We start from the raw sequence: 19,624 nt of genomic DNA, 5'->3' as shown, positions 1-19,624 counted from the left end.
TACTTTTACTCTAGGCCTACTACAATTATTTGAAAACCTTTGTTACTAGTTACTTTGTAGATTTAGATTCTTATTACAAAACATACAGTAACTACTTCAGCCCTATACATCTTGGCCATTTGAAAAGCATTGTGAGCTTGTAGATCTGCTATTTTCAAAAGGTTTAAATACATTTGCATAACAAGTACTTTTACATTTGGTACTTTAAGGACATTTTGAATTCCAGACTTTTACTAGTATTTCTAGATTGCAGTATTGATACTTTTACTAGAGTAATTTACACCACTGCATTAATTGTTTAGTGTGAATTATGAAAGTTTGAGTAGACCAGTAGTCAGTAGACCAACAATACGTACTGTGCATCAATATATTCAGAGTCAGACTAAACTGTCTGCCAGTGGTCTTACAGTCCCTGAGCTGGCAGAGAGGAGCTGGGTGAAATGATTGGGCTTCTCTCATTCCAGTCCTCCTGGCTAGACAGGAGGGAACCAGCTTTTTACTAGGCCAAGACACAGTCCCGCAGGTGAGCACTATTTCAATGGGCGTCTTAAACTGAAAACTCTCCAATGATAATTTTTCATGGTGACCTATGTTTTTGGAACGTTGTGAGGATTTACAGACTGTGCATATTTGACGTTTCTGTTGCTGGTTTTCCACAGGGTATATTCAAATCCATTGGACTGAATCGTAAATTTGGGTGTGCAGTTTTGTCAACAGATGAATATTTGGTAAAGAAAATAAAAAATACTGTATCTATACCCTGCGATGAAATTGTGAGCTTTTAGATCTGTTATTTATTTATTTATTTAGCCGTAGAGGGGCTAATATAGAGCCATGGAGGACACGGTAAAGACGGCACAGATCCATCATGCAGATGTACTTACATTTGTATCCTTTCCACTTAGAATGCACTCCATCCTTCTCTGGTGGGACACCGGCCAGTGAAGCTGTAAGCAGGAGAAACAAAGATCATTTGATGGTCATCCTACACATTCTACAACACTGCATACATGGAGGGACTCAAACGACCACAGGGATATTTAACCAAGGCTATAGTGTACCATTAGTCCTGTGGGGTTATTGACACCCCCCCCCCCCCCATATCACCCTGACCGAGATGCTCACCAACACTAACTGGAGGTGGGATAGCTAAGATGGCTGCAGCTGGGGGCCACAGAATGACAAATAGATACTAGAGATGTCCCGATACTGTATCGGTATCGGCGAATCTGCCAGTCTAACCACCGATCCGACACAGGGGTAAGGGCTATGGCAGGTAAATAAAATGTTGGGGCATGTGGAGTTTGCTTTCGAGATGCCCCAAACTGCAAGTGCACATTTGAGTGAGGAGTCTGCTATAAACACAGCAGGAGATACAGTATATAGCTAGATTGCTATAAACACAACACGAGATCACAACACTGGTATCGGTATTCGGTATCGGCTAACACAGAAATTGTGTTATCAGGATCGGTTCGGGAATGAAAAAAAGTGTATCGGGACATCCCTAATAAATAGAGCCTGACTGATGGCAGATGTTTGGGTCAGATGCCGAAAAACATTGATTTGATTAAACCTTCACAAAAATAGAAAGCTCACAGTGCATCACATTCTGCTGTGTGAGCTTTAAGACATATGAAAATGTTTGCCTAAATAGGGGCACCAGGTTGAAGGTGGCTGCCTAATTGCTCATACTGATGTTGTAAAAAAAAAAAGGTCTGGCTCTACTCCCCCAAAATAACAGCCTGTTAAGGGAACTGGGGAGATTGTAGCAGAGCTGTGGTATGGAATGGAATGGAGGTACAGTATGTCTTACAATGAGTGGGTCTTTGTTGATGTCATGGAGATCCAGGGAGAGGATGTAGTCCTTGCTGCCCACGTACATACGGTCGTGATCCTCATCCATGCGGAGAATTCGGTAGTCGGTGGTGTTGAGAAGATAAGCAAAGTGGTGGGCAGTACCAGTAGACCTCAGTTCTGCACAAACACAGACACAGAAATGTATCCATTAATGACAGCTGCAACACGCACGCACACAACACGCACGTAACACGCACGCATGTGCTCACACACACACACACACACACACACCCTCACACGCACGTGCACACACACACACACACACACACACACACACACACACACACACACACACACACGTGCACACGCATGCACACATCCACAGTTACACACGTCCGTGCTCAACTGACACATTCCACATGCCACTCTTGCATACCCAAGTTATCTGATGGTTTTCCACCAACACTGTTGTAACATAATCCCAAAGATCGGAGACAAGTGCTACTGAATGTCTGTCTAGCTGTGTTGATGGCTCAATACTGCCTGCTGTGAGAGGAAGAGGTCTTCTAGGGGGAATGGTTGATTTGATATATATATATATATATATATATACACAGTACACACACACAGGGCATTGCCATAGATGCACTGATGGGTCACAAGGGAGATCTTGAAACTAGTCCTGAAGGTGATGGGGAGCCAGTGGAGTGAAAGGAGGGTGGATGTGATGTGGTCAAATGATTACAAATATGTATGTAGAAGCTGCACACACACACACACACGCACGCACACACACACAAACACACACACACGCGCACCCGCACGCATCACAGTGAAGTATCAGCCATGATCTGAGGGTCAAGGGGTGTGCTTCTGTAGCAACACAATGCAGTCGACGAGTGCCACCATGTCAGGAGAAACCCTATCTTCCTACAGTTCTGTGCTGGAGAGTGCTTGTTTGATGTGTTTTCCCTTGGTTCAGTGACAGCATACATACAGGCAGGGCCGTGCAGTTTAAGAGGCCCCACACCACACCATAGACAAACATACTCCTCCACAGCCTATACACAGCATATAATAGGTGAAAGGATTTACCGGGTGGCACTCATATAATGTTGAGGCAAATATTGAGGTTTTCTTTTCACCCAGCCGGCTGGAAAGCCCCGTTTTACTATGTACCGTAGTTCTGCAAACCAGCAGACCGCAAACATTTTTTTTAAAGCAAAAAATCACACATCCAGGATACCACGACTACTTATGTGTTGTTTTAGTGGCTAATATGTGGGTGAGGGGAAACCCAAAGATAAACTGTGAAAACACGAAGCAGAGTTTGAGTATATTTACACATTTGTATATGAGCGCATGCGCCGCATGGGTGTGTAAAGTATGATTAGAGGAAGCAGGAAGAAACTCGTAGTAATACCACCAATGTGGAACGTCAGAGTTTCAAAGCATAACCCAGTGTCTAAAGTGTCTAAAAATAAAAACCATTTCGGGTCCATAAAATGTTGCAGGTACTGTAGATGATTAAGCACTCTGTGCAGGACCTGTTTTCCAAATGTGTGGCTCAGCCCCAGCAATGTGGCATGCCTTGGGAAAACCCTAAGCAGATACGCATGCTATGCTCATTGCAGAAGGTTTAAAGGTAGCTTACTAAAGGATACATTCCGCTGCAGCTGCCTGGGCGCTTGCGGGGAAGTGGTCTGGATGCCAAGGCAGTGCCATCCACATGTCCACCACCAACAGCTCTTAAAATAAACACCATCTACAGACCATTCTAAACGAACTCCCCAAGGAATCTGATCTGCACCACTCTTTCATGCCAGGTCTAAATTTAACAGGGGGTTACGTCAATAACCAATGATTAATAGCATTAGCTATATTTATACAGTTTGATCTAATAATGGGGCCTGCCCGGGGAATGTTTATAGGTCAGAGGAGTGATTGACAGCTGTCAGGCCCTGTACAGGTGCTGACACATGTGGTCCATCGATGTGATTATTTGTGTTGGAGACTTAAGTTGAATGATGAGTCCCTAACCACTCTGACCCTCTGCTGTGTTTATGTGTGTGTGTTTGTGTGCATGTGTTTCTTTCTGTGTGTGTGTTTCTGTGTTTCAGTGTGTGCATGCGTGTATGTGTACGTGCGTGCGTTTCACAACACCACGCACACAGTAAAATGCTTCAGATCCTTTTTTATATTCTCAGAGTTAAATGAATACTGACAATGTTACTTTAGAGAATCCATGTGTGTTTGCCGAGTATTACACACTAGATGGAAATGGTGCACTTGCACATATTTCACACACATGTCTCATACACTTGCCACCCCCCAGTACCCCCCCCCCCCCTCTCTCTCACACACACACACACACACACACACACACACACACACACACACACACACACACACACACACACACACACACACACACACACACACACACACACACCACACACATTCCTAGGGCCCAATTGAAGACCTTTTTGAGGCAGGTTGTCAGCGAGTCCTCGCTGTGTGTTTGTTGTCGGAGAGTAGCTGGATGGGACCATCTGTCAGCTGAGGGAGCAATGTGAACACTGCATAGCAACAACACACCATATAGAGAGCTCTACATCCCAAAACATCCAACCTAAATAAAACCTAATCCAACCCTGTAATGCAGCGGTTCCAGGGGGTCCCCAGTTAAATGATAGTTTGGAACCAAATGGACCCTTATGGGTCTGTAACTCTGAGAGTGTACAAATGGAACCAAATGGACCCTAACGGGTCAATTTGGTTCAATTTTGTACACTCTCGGAGTTAAATTAACATTGATTTTACAATATAAATTGGGGGTCCCAGATAGAAATATGCCATTAAATGGGGGTCCATAAACTAATGCATGTCAAACTGGGGGTCTTTGAAAATGTACAGGTTGAGAATCACTGCTAGAGCCGTAAGAATCTCCTCTCATGGAGGTCCCTGGCATATCTTTTCAAATTGGGGTCTGCGGGCTAATTAGTGTCAATTTGGGGGTCCTTGACATGAAAAAGTTTGATCTGATAATGATCATAATGTAGAGACAATGGGCTCCTAAATGTACGCTCCCCAAATCCACCATAACCAAAATGTAAAGAAAATACTGTAGTATGTGAGGCATCGTGCATCCTATAATGGTTTTATCAGTCTCTTCGGCAATTAACAAAAAGAAGCAAACATTGAAACAGTAGAACCTCTAATAATAACTTGATGTTCTACTGTAGGTACATCGAATAATCGAGAACCAGTTTTTTGCCCCACTTCCTGCAACAAATGGACGTGAAAAATGTGTAATTGTATTATATTTCGTTGTACAATGGTGGCGTGCACAAATAGCGAGCATGCAACATTTACAGTACAGATCTTACCATAACTATGCGGGCAAAGTAAAAAAGTACATTTATAAAATAATCATTCAGTAATCAAAATTGAGGCAAAAGTTCGAAATAATCGTGATTGGAAGTCATATCACCCTGCTCTGTATTATACTGACAAACTCTGTTGTGTGATAAACTGGACCAAAGGCAATGCAATTCAAACATGCATCCTCTGTTTGTTGCAATTATGTTATAAATTATTAATTAATCAAAGCCCAGCAGACTGGGCTGAAATCTCCTTATACTGTATCTTTAAAACAGTCTGTGATGCCAATTGTTTCTCTTCCAGTCATTAGGGGGGACTCTCTTCAGCAGTTAAACACAGAGCTCATTGTCAAACCTAAAAACCACAAGGATGTTTTATACCACAGCAATGAAACTTCCTAATGTCTCAACAGGGGTAAACATACACAAAAAAAATCACACAGAGAGAAAACTGGACACAAAATCATGCGAGCACGCCAGCTACTCCACATTATGCTTTGCTTTCTCTCCCTCCTTGTGTTTCCTCCCATAATGTGTCTCCAGGCAGACACAGGGGAGTGTGCCTCTATGAAATGTCTATCCAGGACTTATAATGACAGCAGGCTGAGCGCTGCTGCTGGCTGCTGCAGTGCTCTGGAGGTCAGGCCACCTGTGGAAACAAGCCCAGCAGGTCCCTGGCCTGAGACTGGGCCTCGGCAAACACCCAGTCATACCCGCTAGGAAAGACATGCAGGGGAGGGGGGGGTTGTGCTCCCTCGTGCATGATCAAGATTAATGGCCAACTGTGGGTTTGACATCGTCTGCTCTCGCGTGGTCTCTACATTCAAAAGACGAGCCTCCTCCTCCTTCTCTGGGTTTTACTTGACGGATAGATTTATGGATGCTGTGTTCATTCTAGTTATTTGACGGTAAACAGTCAACAGTCACTAATATGCACCCATGTAACGCAAGGTGATTACAAGTTTGAGCAGGAAAGGAACTCAGGCTGAACTCTTCTCATCTTCTCTGCAACCACATTACTACGTGTAAGTGACAGCGTTTTCTGCATACGCAGGCTTAGTCCGCTGAATCTCAGAGGGCCGGCGCAATGCACAAGCACGTCTATTAGAGCCAGATCAAGTCTTAAAGTAGCCCATTACTGTGTGTTGGCTTTAGGCTCATTCTGGGGGGTCCGTGAGCACACAGAAGGGGGCTTTGTTTAAGGACTGCATCACTTCCCGCCATGAAATGGCAATGGCTCTATTAGAGGTGAAAGTAAGCTGGTTAGGGAATCTGATCCTTCACTCAATGCAACTCTCTCTACTCTTTCACGTGCCTTCTTACACGTTCACGTCCACAGTCACACACAAACACACACACTCAGACTCACACTCACACTCACACACACACACACACACACACACACACACACACACATACACACAAGAAGAGGTTAGTCTCCTGTTCGCTTACTTTCTTGCTTGCATGCTCATGCAAAAGCACACACACACACACACACACACACACACACACACACTTGAGTGTGCGCACACTCCCGTGCAAACACATACTTGAGTAGCATACAGAAAGGAAGCCGATCACACAGTAGGTGAAGCTCAGAGTTCTCCGGTGAGTGGCGATCCTGTCCACTGTCTTCAGTCTATTGAACATGGACAATCCCCTGTTCTTTCCCATGCAACTCAAGGTTCTGCTGGTTATCACAGCTTACCGCCAGTTCCCACAACTCAACACTGTCAGTGTGCCCTGGCATAACAGGGTTGATTAGATATATAGATTATTATTATTATTATTATTATTTTGTATTATAATTTTTGTGACAAGCATATAATAAAATAATGTATTGCTAATTTTGGTCAAAAGGATAAGAGAAGGTGGTATTATTTTGTGACCCAAATCAGGCCCAAATCTTAAGTCTTAATGCCATCATTTGGCACACAGGGTTGTGTACTCAAGGTCATACAAAAGCTAAAGTACATTATTATGTTCACAGTGAGAATGCATGTGAGAGCTTTGTATCGGTAGGATGTTTTAACGGTTTTCATTAATTCAACGCCAGTAAAAAGCTGAAATAATTTGCGATAACATGGCAAAAATCAATTATAGTCTTAGAGTCTTTGTGGACGGCACGTATATTCTACTTTTTTATAGAACATTGTTTCACATGTGCCTTTTCATTAATATCCTTGATGTTGGGTTGCAGAAAACAGAAAAGCAGTTGTGCTGAAAATGTAATTACAAATAAATATGTTATCCTTTACTTGCCCATGGGAGACGGGAGAGATGAAAGGACCAAGAGTCGTATCGTATCGTGTCATGGTGCGCAACTGCTGCTTAAGCAAATCATGGACTATGATCGGCTGTCAAGCACGCTGTTGTTGTGGATGGTGTGGATGGATTTATGGCTCGGAAGATGCTGCAGTTTATCCAGGAGCAAAAGAACCAAACCACAGAGTGGAAAACAGCAGCCTTCAACCGTTCAGAGAACGGCTGTGTACCCCAAGGGTTGATCAAAGTGATTAAAGTGTTGATCAAATGCTATTTTCACATTGTATTTGTGACTGAACAAAGCTATGGATACTTATGGCACATGGCCTTAATAGCTCTCGTTATACAACCTCAGGCAACGATATGTCTCTCATACGGTATCCCATAACAACTTAACCATAAAATTATTCAAAATTATTCCGAAAATAGCTGATCTACAAGCTCATGCGTCGCATCACTTGTAGGTCTGCAATAAAATGATTGAATAAAATATATGATTTTTTTTCTCCCTATCATGATATGACAAGAATATGGAACAGCAGGGTTAAAGTGGTTTAAATGGAAACAAACTCCAACAACACTGCTCAAGTGGTGCTGCTCAGAGGCCATCGGTAATACTACAGTAACTGCACTTGGAGACTGTCAGGTGTGTGTGTGTGTGTGTGTGTGTGTGTGTGTGTGTGTGTGTGTGTGTGTGTGTGTGTGTGTGTGTGTGTGTGTGTGTGTGTGTGTGTGTGTGTGTGTGTGTGTGTGTGTGTGTGTGTGTGTGTGTGTGTGTGTGTGTGTGTGTGTGTGTGTGTGTGTGTGTGTGTGTGTGTGCGTGCGTGCGTGCGTGCGTGCGTGCGTGTGTGTGTGTGCGCGTGCGTGCGTGCGTGCGTGTAACTATCACTCCCTTTGCAACCCCCGATGTGATGAATAAGAATGTATTACTCTTAGCCAACATGCCTGGTTAAATAAGGGTTGAATGTTAACAAAAGATAAAGGGAAAAAGGCAGCAATCACAGAGGAGAGACATGCCTCGCTGTCAGAATGGGCCCTCCCTCCTCCTTCGAGAATAGTTGGCTGCTGACTCTGATCTCCAGGGCTGCAGGTCTGCATGTTATAGCATATCTCTCCATCTCCAATTAATAGCCCACAGGCCCAGTTTACTTTGGAAATATGTTTGGACAGGAACATGCTGAGTTAACTGGTGTACAGCACAACTCAAAAGAGCTCATCTCCATCGATGATGAGACGCATATATAGGCTAATGTGAATGTGAAATAAATTCCCACCGTGCTGTCAAATGAGGGAAATAGGAGAGCGAATTTGCGTATCATATTCAAGCTAATGCACCCTCCTCTGTGGCATGCTTCGGAAACATAAGAGCTTCCTCTCATTAAGGCAAGATTACTGCATCTAGTATGACTTAAGAGTGCACAGTTCACCCCATGCTAAACTTTCCTGGCAAGTCTACAAGTCACATAAGGCAAATGATTGGATCATGGAAAACTCGAGTCTGTACAGTACAGTATGTTTAGGCATAACACGCAGCGAGAGAAACAGGGAGAAGAAATAGTACATGTAAAAAAAAACGCACACGCACACTCACACACACACACACACACACACACAAACACAGGGCTCACATTAGCTACATGCGACTGATCAGGGAACTCTACCGCGTTACATATTTCTCTGGTTTCAGACGGGGTAAATTAAAAGTGCAGGTCCCTGCCAACGATGAAGCAGAGCATGTTGGAGCTTGAAGCATGCCCTGGCCTCTGTTGAAAGTAGGCCTACTGGGGGTAAGAAAGAAGGGGAATGGGGGTAGAAAGAAATAATAAAACACAGAGAGTGAAAGATGAATTGAATGGATTTTGGGGTCTGTGGCTTTGACACTAAATAGAGAAAGAGCTATTCATGTGGACTCCCAGCCACCTGGACAATCCGGGGTTCTGCGGTTTTCCTCCATGCAACTGGCAACTGTAACCATTGCGTCAGTACATCCTTCTATTCAGGGATGACAGCCTCATCAGAGCGGAACAACAGTGATTTGAGGGTTGGAATGCTCACACAGACCGCAGACGTTTTGAACCAAACTACGCCGACACATTTATCAATGGACAAACAAGGTGGTTATTAGGGACTGATTAAATAATTTATGGACGTGTAATAAAAGGTGTAGAGGAACATCCTGTTGGCTTGAGGTTGAATGACACTGTTCCGTAAGCAGTGTCCTGAGGCAGTTTCTTCCAGCCTATGTGTGAGGGACGTGTGTGAGTTCACACACCAGAGTGGCAGAAGTGATAATTACGGTGTTTGGGGGTGGGGTGGGGTGGGGGGGCATCAAAGCCACGACTGTGCTTTTCAGGGATCCGGGCCAAATAGTTTGAATGCTGTCACTGAAGCACAGGAATGCTTCAGAAAATAAAATCTTATGACTTTACAATATGCCCAGTTTCTTTTCAACTGTGATTTATGGAATCCCAATGCAGTTTACATTATTGACATTCAGGTCAATAATGCTTGGACTCAGTTGGCTCACCTTTTCACAACGTACAGTGATGGGCTGAACCACCCTGGCAACATTGCCACCGGTTTACGAGATTTGTCTGACATTAGGGGAAGACACAGATTCTCTCGTTAATTTGTCTACTTTTCTTAGCACTCGTAATATTTAGGGAAGTGCGCCTGCTGCATGACTGTGCAGTCTGCACTGACCCATTTGTTGTCGTGGGCACAACTCGGGTTGCGTGGCAGGGTTTACAAAGAGTGTGGTGATGAACTTGGGAACTGGGCTGAGTTTGAACACAAAGACAGCTGCTATCTGCTGTGTGATCAGAGTCACTGTCATTCAGTCCAAGCAGTTACATGGCTATCAAATGCTGCTCCAGGAGATTTACTTTCACTCTGCTATTGTAAACACGGCCACATTTTGCAGAGAAATATGAGAAAATGGTTTTGTTTTTTGCATCCATGCTTTTCAGAGTTTGGAGTTTGGACTGATGTTATCATTCAACAACTCATGAAATCTCATGAAATCTTTTAGGTTTTACTAACTAACGTTTGAAGCTTGTGTTTGACTATTGGCATGATGTGTTGTATTTAACTGTTGGGTGTAAATGAATTTGCACCTCACTGCCAAGTGTCCCAACAAAGCCATAAGAAATGCACGCACACACGCCATTAAACACACACCGCAAAGTTTAAAGAATAAAATATCCGTACAAAGTTGATGCATCTACAAGATCAAGAGAGTTGGCACATCTCCAGATGCCTGCATCTGATTATGTTTGTTGTTCTGCATACTCTGCACAACTTTCTCACGGGCACTTCCTGTATATATGAGATAGCGACTGCATTGATGCAGGAATGATCCCAGAGCACCAAGACAGGTGAAGTTTGGAGATGACGGCATCTTTTTGAGCATTTAGAACAAACCATGTCCATTGGAAGTCTACACGCATTATGCTGACATGGTGGTGGGCGGCCCTACTGTATATTTCCTTGGGTAGTTGAAATACACCAAACTGATGGTTGGCTGAAAACAGAGCTGGAGTTAGTCTGCTTAAGTTGGTGTGAGTATATTCTCAGTTTTAGTTGGAAGTCACGGAAGAGGTCGGGAGACGGATTCAAAACACAAATTCCAACTACTCATTAAATCTCATGAAATCTTGGCTTGGCTGTCGCCTGTAGTCAGTCAGTTTGAGCCAATCAATCAGCAAAAAGTTGAGCAGGAGAAGGGGTGTGAGGCGGCTGTATTTTACACAGAGAAGTTGTGCAAAAGATGAGGGTGCTACAGTATGTCTGACAATTTGATTGATAATTGTTTTCTTCTAGAAGGCATCACTGGCGAATGGCGACCCTTGCCGCTGTAACCCTCGCCCAAGGTTGCCTGCCAATGGTCGACCAGGTCTATTTTGACTGGCAGAAGAGTCACTTCTAATCAGCAACTCTCCGGGTACACAGAGCCACGTTTGATGGACCTCCAACAGCTTCCTTCAACACATTCTCTCTTCATGTCAAACATTAGCAGGAGTTGTTTGGGTTTGCGTTGGGCTTCACGCTTCAAAGCCAGTGGAGAGGTCTGACACAGCCGTTGAAGAATGCCACTGTGATTGCTTCAGATCAGGTATATACTCAGCTAGCTATGCAGATAAATGACAAGGAACAATAACAGCACGAGAGGAGAGCAGCTGCCCAGCCTGGCTTAAGTCCTCTCTTTTTAGGAGTAGAGGATAATGGTGGGGGGTCACACATCAGATAGGACATGTCATTCACCGCACGGCAAAGACTGGAAGGATAGGAAAATGCGATCTGTACCTTGTGTTAATGCCAGAGAGAGATCCTGGCGTGCATCAGTAATCTCTTATGATACTTTGCCTGTGACCTGCTGGTCAAGCTTCACTGCATCCTCTGAATGCATGTCTAGGCATGGAGATGGCCTCTGTGCATTGCAGGTGTGTGTGTGTGCTCGCGCGCGTGCGTGCGTGCGTGAGCACGTGCCAATCCTCTGTGTTACTTTATGCTCAGTCAGAGGGCATCTCTACACAATACATCCATGTCTTTTCTTCCCTTACACTCCATACTTTTGTGGGAGAGGCCAACACACTAATAGTCACAGATTTTTACTGTTGGGAAGCATGTGAAAAGCAAGAACCATGATCATCAGCCATAATGATGAGCTGGGATGCCCCTCTGTTTACCAACAATGCCAGTGCCACCTCATTACTACCAATCACGAGCGCCCTCGACCCCTCAGCCAGGCGGTATGGAGGGGGGGGGGGGGGGGGGGGGTTCACCCACCCTATAATTAGGACTCTCTAGTGCCCTGTCCCTTCAGCCTGCTTCTCCACCCCTTTGCTAATGGCACCAATTTGTATTCACTGTCAGCTCCGATGGGCTCTCATGCGGAGAGATGGCCTTATCGCGGCGGAGCCTCTGGCTCCCATCACCTAAAACCCTCTCCTGTTGCCTGCTAAGCCAGACGAGCTGATAGACGGGGGAAGGGAAGGGATGGTCGATGGGACTGGAGGCTGCATGGGGGAGGACTGTGTGGGGGAGGCCTACATTTCCTCTCCATCTGTATCTCAATTCTTGTCACAGCAGACAGATGTTACGGCTGCGCCAACAGTGCTATCAGGTAATGAACAACATGGGGACATATCTCTGTGCTGTCTCGATTCCAGGTTATTATTTGGATATCAACCAGTGAGGCGCCGGATGGGTTTTTTTTTGTCGATAAAATGCAGTCGCCGCAGCAGGAAAGATGGAAGCAGATTGCAGTTGCGCTCTCTGTTCAAGTGAACATCTCTTTCACCTCGAAAACCTATAACACTAGGGCTGAATATGACGTGAAAGCAGGGGAGAGAACTAGTAGGGAACAAGATCCTCCCAGGAGAGCCTTGATCTAATCACACACATCTGCACAAACACCACTCTGTTTTAGTGGAGGTGTGTTTTATTAACAATCTACAGCTATGTGGGCCATTTTCCCATCCCATCCATCCCCTGTGTCTACTGTGCAACCAAACTGTACGTTTGTGTGTGTGTGTGTGTGTGTGTGTGTGTGTGTGTGTGTGTGTGTGTGTGTGTGTGTGTGTGTGTGTGTGTATATACAGTGCATCTTCGATGAATCGCTGTTGTAAATCAGTTGCATTCTACTGTATGCTCGGCCACCTCACATTTGAAGCAAAATTACTTGATTAGATATTATCTGAAATATGACTATGGAAGCCATTTCTTGTTTGTTATCGCAGGGATAAAAAAATAAATAAACCTGTGCGGTGTGTTGATAGGAGCTACTGTTTGGATCGCTGGTCAGAAGGGCTGAGAATACTACCGACTTCAGCTGGGAGTTCAGAGGTCACCAGGCCGGAGCGGTAGAGCTTTATGCTCTGGTTTAATCTGGGATTAGTTCAGGGTCAGGGTTATCTCTCCACAGCCTGAGTGGAATCAGCAAACAGGGATTGCCTGGGGTAAAGTAGCATTACTGGCCGGCCTGGACGAAATAGTGATGTGTTTTTTATGCAACAGAGGAAGAGTGTGTGTGTGTGTGTGTGTGTGTGTGTGTGTGTGTGTGTGTGTGTGTGTGTGTGTGTGTGTGTGTGTGTGTGTGTGTGTGTGTGTGTGTGTGTGTGTGTGTGCGCGACCCTGCGTGTATGTGCATGCGGCCGTGCGTGTATATGCGTGCGCATGGCTGTGAGCGCGTGCCTGGGGGTCATAACCTCTCTGCCATTACTCCAAGAGCCTTGTGCTCCAAAGTCCAACTCAGCGGAGAACCATGTGCAGAAAGAATATGAATTACTACACTCTGTGAACCAATGAATCACATGTATATATCTGTCTCGCCACAGTTATGTGCATACCGTCTGGTTTCCTGAATACATTCAGCATGGACAATTAATTTGACAGAGGTACAGAAGCCAGAAAAAGTTGCAAGTAAGTACTGACTGAAGTACTGGAATTGCTGAATTCTTACTGCATGTTTAATCATAGCTCCTCTAGATTCTAGAAGACCTAGGATTACTACAGTTAAGTAGGCTACATGAATTTTAAGAAACACAAAATAGCCCAAAGAAGAAAGAACTAGTGATTGGAAGAACCCAATTACCTTTAGCATTCCTTATCTTATACCGGTTCGCCCCAGCTTCATGTCGGACTATAATCCCTTGGATGCAGACACTCTTTCCTCTTCACCCCTCTGGCTCAGCTGTCTGAGTCTTAGGGGTGAATGGGATCGAGAGAGACATGAGACCAGAACACTTGTTGTAATGAAGATGGATCTTGACTTTTCTCAAGGTCTGCTTTACAAACCCATGATTGTGCTAAAGCAGTATAGTGAAAATGGAGAGGGCTCAATCTTAAGCATCTGATACATTTTCACCCAAACTCTGCTGTGGGTAATTCAAAATAGAACTTGAGCTTTAGCCGAATGAGACAATAGTGATGTATTGAGCCTGGATCCGAATTGGCCCGCATCAAAGAGTATCTTGATGGATGCTGGATCAACACCGGATCCATTTATTTATATAATTATAGCAATGAGGCGTATACGGTTTGAAAGTGGCTAATCATGTCTGCAGGCAGAAACTAATTTAGTAAACATTGGTTTTCCGCAACTTTACAGTTCTGTTTATGAACATGTCTTGGAGTGCGGCGGTACGTCAGTCTAATATCCTCATTATGTTCTAATTTACAATGGTAGATTATATCCCATAGAGGCAATTGTTGGTGGGGGGGGGGGGGGGGGGGGAATGAAGCAAATTGAGACTGCAGCAGGCAGTCCATAGATTAGGATTTATAGTAATCATGGTCTGATTTCCAACTAACTGGGAACTATCATTCATTTCAGTGAACCGGATCATCGTTCGGTCGTTCAGTAAAAAGATCCATTAATATGGTTAATTTCGGTCGTTCAGTACTCCGGGAAGCCATAGGATCTCCCCTTGCACAGACCCAGTCATCAGTCACTCAAATAAAGTTGTTTATTAATTATTTATTAATTAATTGTTTAATTAATTATTCATCGATAATTGCACAGTTATAGCATCGGATATTTGCGCTCGTAATTGCTAAATACGGCATTAAAAAATATATAAATTTCTATCGAATATCTTAGTTACAATGAAACTGAATTATTTTTTTAAGGGTAACTGTTGCCGCAGAGTCCACCCAGTCACCAAGCACCTTGTGTCCCCATCTATGATGCCTTATACCGGTCATAATTTCAGGTTTATCCTATCCTGTGCGGATCACTAAGGCTCCAAATGAGCATTTGATTTGTTCATTCATGACCGACACAACACTACAACTACTAAATTCTTGGTTTAGAACTTGCATCACTGCGTGGCATCCCTCAGCTCTGCCTGCACATTCCTGCCAGTTTTTATCAACCTATCCAAAATTAACCTAAAATCGTTCAGGAGTTGGTCACGAAACATCGGTCAGGCCTTGATGAACCCTCAAACATTCAGAATTCACAAGACATCTCCCCTCTTTGCAGGTGCATCCTGACAAGTCAATAGAAGATTTACAACTCAATAGACCGGGCACAGCAGCCTATAGTATGTGACCCCAGTGGCCTACGCAATGCCCCACAGACATAAATGCTGTATTTCTTAAAGCAACGTGGGGTCACAGCGTGGGAGGCCAACAGTCCAGCCTCTTCCTGAGAATGACAGGAAGAGAGGAGAGAATGTCGCAGCAGCCATTGTCACTGTGCTTCACGTGCCTTCCTCCCATCAGCCTCCCACTGCTCCATCACTCTGAGCTGGAGCCTATAGTGCCACCTCAGCGCTTATCATCCTGCTCCGTGGGAGGCTAGGCGGAGAAGAGGCTGTTCTTGCTCCTTTGTATGACTGTCTCTGTATTTAGGAATAGCATATCCTTTGTGGCTTTATTTTCTTTAACAGAGCCATGGTTCATCACGCCGTGCGTTAATCAAGCCCCTGACATCAGGGGAAACGCTGACAACAGCTGAGGGTGATAGAGGACATCTCAGTCAGCCACCCCTGCCTCCAACAAACGTATAGGAATATATGGTGGGTTGAGTCCGGAGGCACCCCTGATTCCCAGGCGGTGGGGACAGGACATGAGATTAGAAGACAAATCCCGTTTTCCCATGCATATGTCATTGTCAGCAGGTCGATTGTGTTTTCCCCTCATCGTTTTCTTTCACTATTGAGAGGGCACTCGTCTGAAATAAAGGTGATTAGCCTTTCACAAACATCACATGGATCTTTTTGTCCTCTGGCCTATGAGCTGGGCCACAGGCAGAATTGGCCAGCATCCTACAGCCCACCCAACACATAGGCCTACTCCCACAGGAATGGGGGGTATGTCACAAGGTTAACCCCTGCACACCAAAGCACAGTTTTATCCTTTGCGAGTGGCAGGCCCACCTCAGGGCAGAACATACTAAAGAGCAAAAGCCACTGGGCGGACGCCATCCTTCTCTCTGATAATGTAAGCCTGCTGTTCTTAAACAGAGGTTGTTTTAAAGGGTATTCCGGGCTCGGCTATCTTATCCTCTTTCAGAAACTGACTGAGATAATAGGCTCCCGTAAGTAAGTCTATCTGTTTGTGTGAATGTTTCTGGTTCTGATGAAGGTTCTGTTCTTTTTTTGTCTATTAATAAAAGCATGATGTAATATTTGTGTACCCTTTGTTCAATACATACTAATATAACTAGCCCATACCCACATTGCACCCATCATCCGTCCAGGCTATGGAACTGCAACCGTGATTACAGGTCCCATGGAAACAGTGTTGCTGTCCATCCAGGCTATGGGACCGCAACTGGGGCTATGAATCCCGTGTGAAAATGCAGATAAACAAAATGTGAGAAAAGTTTAAAAAATCTACTTCCTGACTCCATCCCAATAGTCAATGCCCATGTTCAAGTTCAGATTGATTGCTCGACCCTTTACTTAAGTCTTTACTTTCAAAGGGAAAAATCTGAATCTTTATTTGTGATTTTCCGATAACGACTTGCATACATAAAGAACATGCAATACCGTTTCCCCTCAGTTATTGGCAGTGCACCATAAAACGTAGAAGCTATTTAAGAAACATATAAGCTAAAAACTAAAAACTAAACATGGACAAACATGTCAGTCAGTACTTAAGTACATTTACTTAAATGTCCACCTCTGCTTGACCCATGCACTGAGGAGAAAAATGGATAAAGAAAAAGTTTGTTTATATTTACAGGTGGCTTGTCAACAATCACCCAGAGCAGTAGTCACGATGTAGTAGTGGCGACCTTTTCATGATTGGCTGGCCAGCCTGTCACTTAAGTTGCAGCTGTGCCTTTGCGCCACTGAGTCAAGACAAAAACAGTCCTTTTCATGATTGGCTCAATCAATAAAAAAAGCTATGGCTGGCCTCTAAGAAAAACACCAGACACAGATGCACTTGTTTTCTTTATATTGCTAGGGCAGCCACCTGTAAATTACATTGTTTTATGTTCTTAATTTCTATGCATTACACTTGCACCATAATCATGTAGAAAGTGAGCCAAAGTGGTGACTACCATGCTGTTTTTCGGTCATATATTATTCATTATTATTTCCTCAGTTCTTTATCCGTATACAGTACATTTTCTCTCCTGTTGGAGACTGGCAGTGCTCCATGCCAATGAGAGGTGGTGATAACGAGTTAGTGACTAAGGGGAGGGGGTGGGGTGGTGGATGCCGGGTCAGTGAGTTTACAAGCCGATTTAGTCCTCCCAGTTTGTCACTGGTAATCTCCCTACAGCTAACAGCGTGATAACGTCAGGCTGATAAACAGAGGGGATGGATGGATACATGAGTGTGAGAGAAAGACAGAAAGATAAACAGTGAGAGGTGGGGGGTTGGCTTCATATATGCTTTATCCAACTTCATCCTTCTGTTTTAAACGCACGCACGCATGCGCGCACACACACACACACACACACACACACATAATATACATGGTGTGCTAACGCATTAGCTATGTCACTCACACATACAACACCAGCCTTGCTCAAGATGAAATCAGCTCAGCAATGCATGTACCACGTCCACGTACATGTACTACATGCATTGGTGCATGAACCAGAATAATAGGTGCCGAGTGAGATAAAGAAAGGGAAAGGACGCAGAGCTAAAGCACCCTGGGTCTCCTCCATTTAACTCATTAAAGTAGTAGTTCACCCAAAGCATGACTTATTTTCTACCAATTACACACCCCATGAAGCCTTGAATACATGGAGATTGTTTTGTTTTTTTGTCACATACCTAAGCTCTTTTTGTGTCTCCTGGCGGAGACTCTGCAGGTCATCACATTTTTAGCTTTAGGAATGCGACAAAAACTAAAGAAATATCCATGAAGACCTAAACTACTCCTTTAAGACCTGAGGTTGATTGTACAAAATGTCTTCTTAAAAACCTATGTTGCTATATCATTGGTGCTCCTTTTCATGTCTGACTCTCGCCCCATCTCAAAATATTTTGTTCCAGGGACACCCATTTACACACATTTTCTCGATTTTTGAATAGTGGTTAAAATCACACACAGTTTCCCGGTTTTAATGGGTCAACATGCCAACCTGTACAGCCTCTTGCCCCCCAAATCAACCTCTGATTTCACTTTCCACAAATCCACACAGCTGACGTGTTTCTTAAATTAAGAGAGTATAACTTAGAGTAGCTTTTAGGGCTGCACATTAGAAAGACAGAAATTAGAAAGTCATGATTTCATGTTTCACAAATAGCCTATGTGGATTCAAAACAATCCAACAGGCACATTGAGGCACAATAAAGTCCCAGAGAGAGGCCATATTATTTGACCAAAGATAAGCAAAATCAAAGGCATGCAATATCCCCACTAGTAAAACACATCTCTGTCAGTAGATACCTCTTTCTTTGAGGAAGAATTTTGCCTATATAGACAGAGTTTCCTTCATCAGCTAGGGCTGTATACGACAGGAACATCTTTAAATCAATGAAGCAAGCACGACTCCAACTCGTCTCAATCTCTCTGAGCATTCTGTACACGACAGGAACCAGGTCTCGTCTGGGCAGTGTTGGCAAAATATTACTTTAACACTAATATACTACTTATTACTTATTACTTTTAAAAAAAGTAATAAAGTTACACTACTTATTACTCCCTGAGAAAAGTAACTAGTTACTTATTACTTTACTTATTACTTTTTTCTCTCTCCCCCAGTAATTGCATATTTTGTCCCCAAAAGTCTTACTTTGCATTTTCAACATTAGCAGTCCTATTACCTATTACCTTACCTATTCTGCAGTGATTATTTAACTCATGATGATGGATCCATTTGTACACATAGATTAGAAGTAGATTTGACGTGGAATATAGCTTCATCCGTATGCACAACTTGAGCGGACAATAATGTTCATCTAGTCTTGATCACGGACATACTCAAAATAATGCGAATACTTCCAAGTGTTGAATGTTATAACGCTTTGTTGTGCCGGTGTTTCTGTCTCCTCCACCTCCTCCATTGTTAGTTTATTTACATCTCTTCTCTCTAACAGTGCAGTCTAACGAGTTACACACACTAGTTTAGGTTGTTGTTCCGTGTTCCGGACGGTTTACGGCCCGCCCTTCTGCATCCGATCACACATACAGTACGTACCGACGAGTGTGCATCGTTTCCGTATCCGCTCTAGAGTCTAGATCTAGAGCGGATCAGCAGT

The 19,624-nt window shown here is 43.9% G+C and overlaps 1 protein-coding gene across 4 annotated transcripts in view; it reads right to left on the bottom strand.

Annotated features, from left to right (window-relative positions):
* sema3fb (sema domain, immunoglobulin domain (Ig), short basic domain, secreted, (semaphorin) 3Fb) overlaps positions 1-19,624 on the bottom strand; it is a 70,494-nt gene that overhangs the window by 26,626 nt on the left and 24,244 nt on the right. For all 4 annotated transcript variants that reach the window (XM_083770744.1, XM_083770743.1, XM_083770746.1 and 1 more), the window contains exons 3-4: positions 1,817-1,977; positions 885-947 (exon numbers count right to left, since the gene is read on the bottom strand). In XM_083770744.1, the coding sequence (XP_083626870.1) occupies positions 885-947; positions 1,817-1,977 (224 nt within the window). The remainder of the gene's footprint in view (positions 1-884; positions 948-1,816; positions 1,978-19,624) is intronic.

Source organism: Protomyctophum parallelum, assembly GCF_964188405.1.
Source record: "Protomyctophum parallelum genome assembly, chromosome: 8".
In the NCBI taxonomy this organism is placed as follows: domain Eukaryota; kingdom Metazoa; phylum Chordata; class Actinopteri; order Myctophiformes; family Myctophidae; genus Protomyctophum; species Protomyctophum parallelum.
Note: the sequence above shows the minus strand (reverse complement) of the source record. Positions and strands in the feature narration are given on the sequence as shown.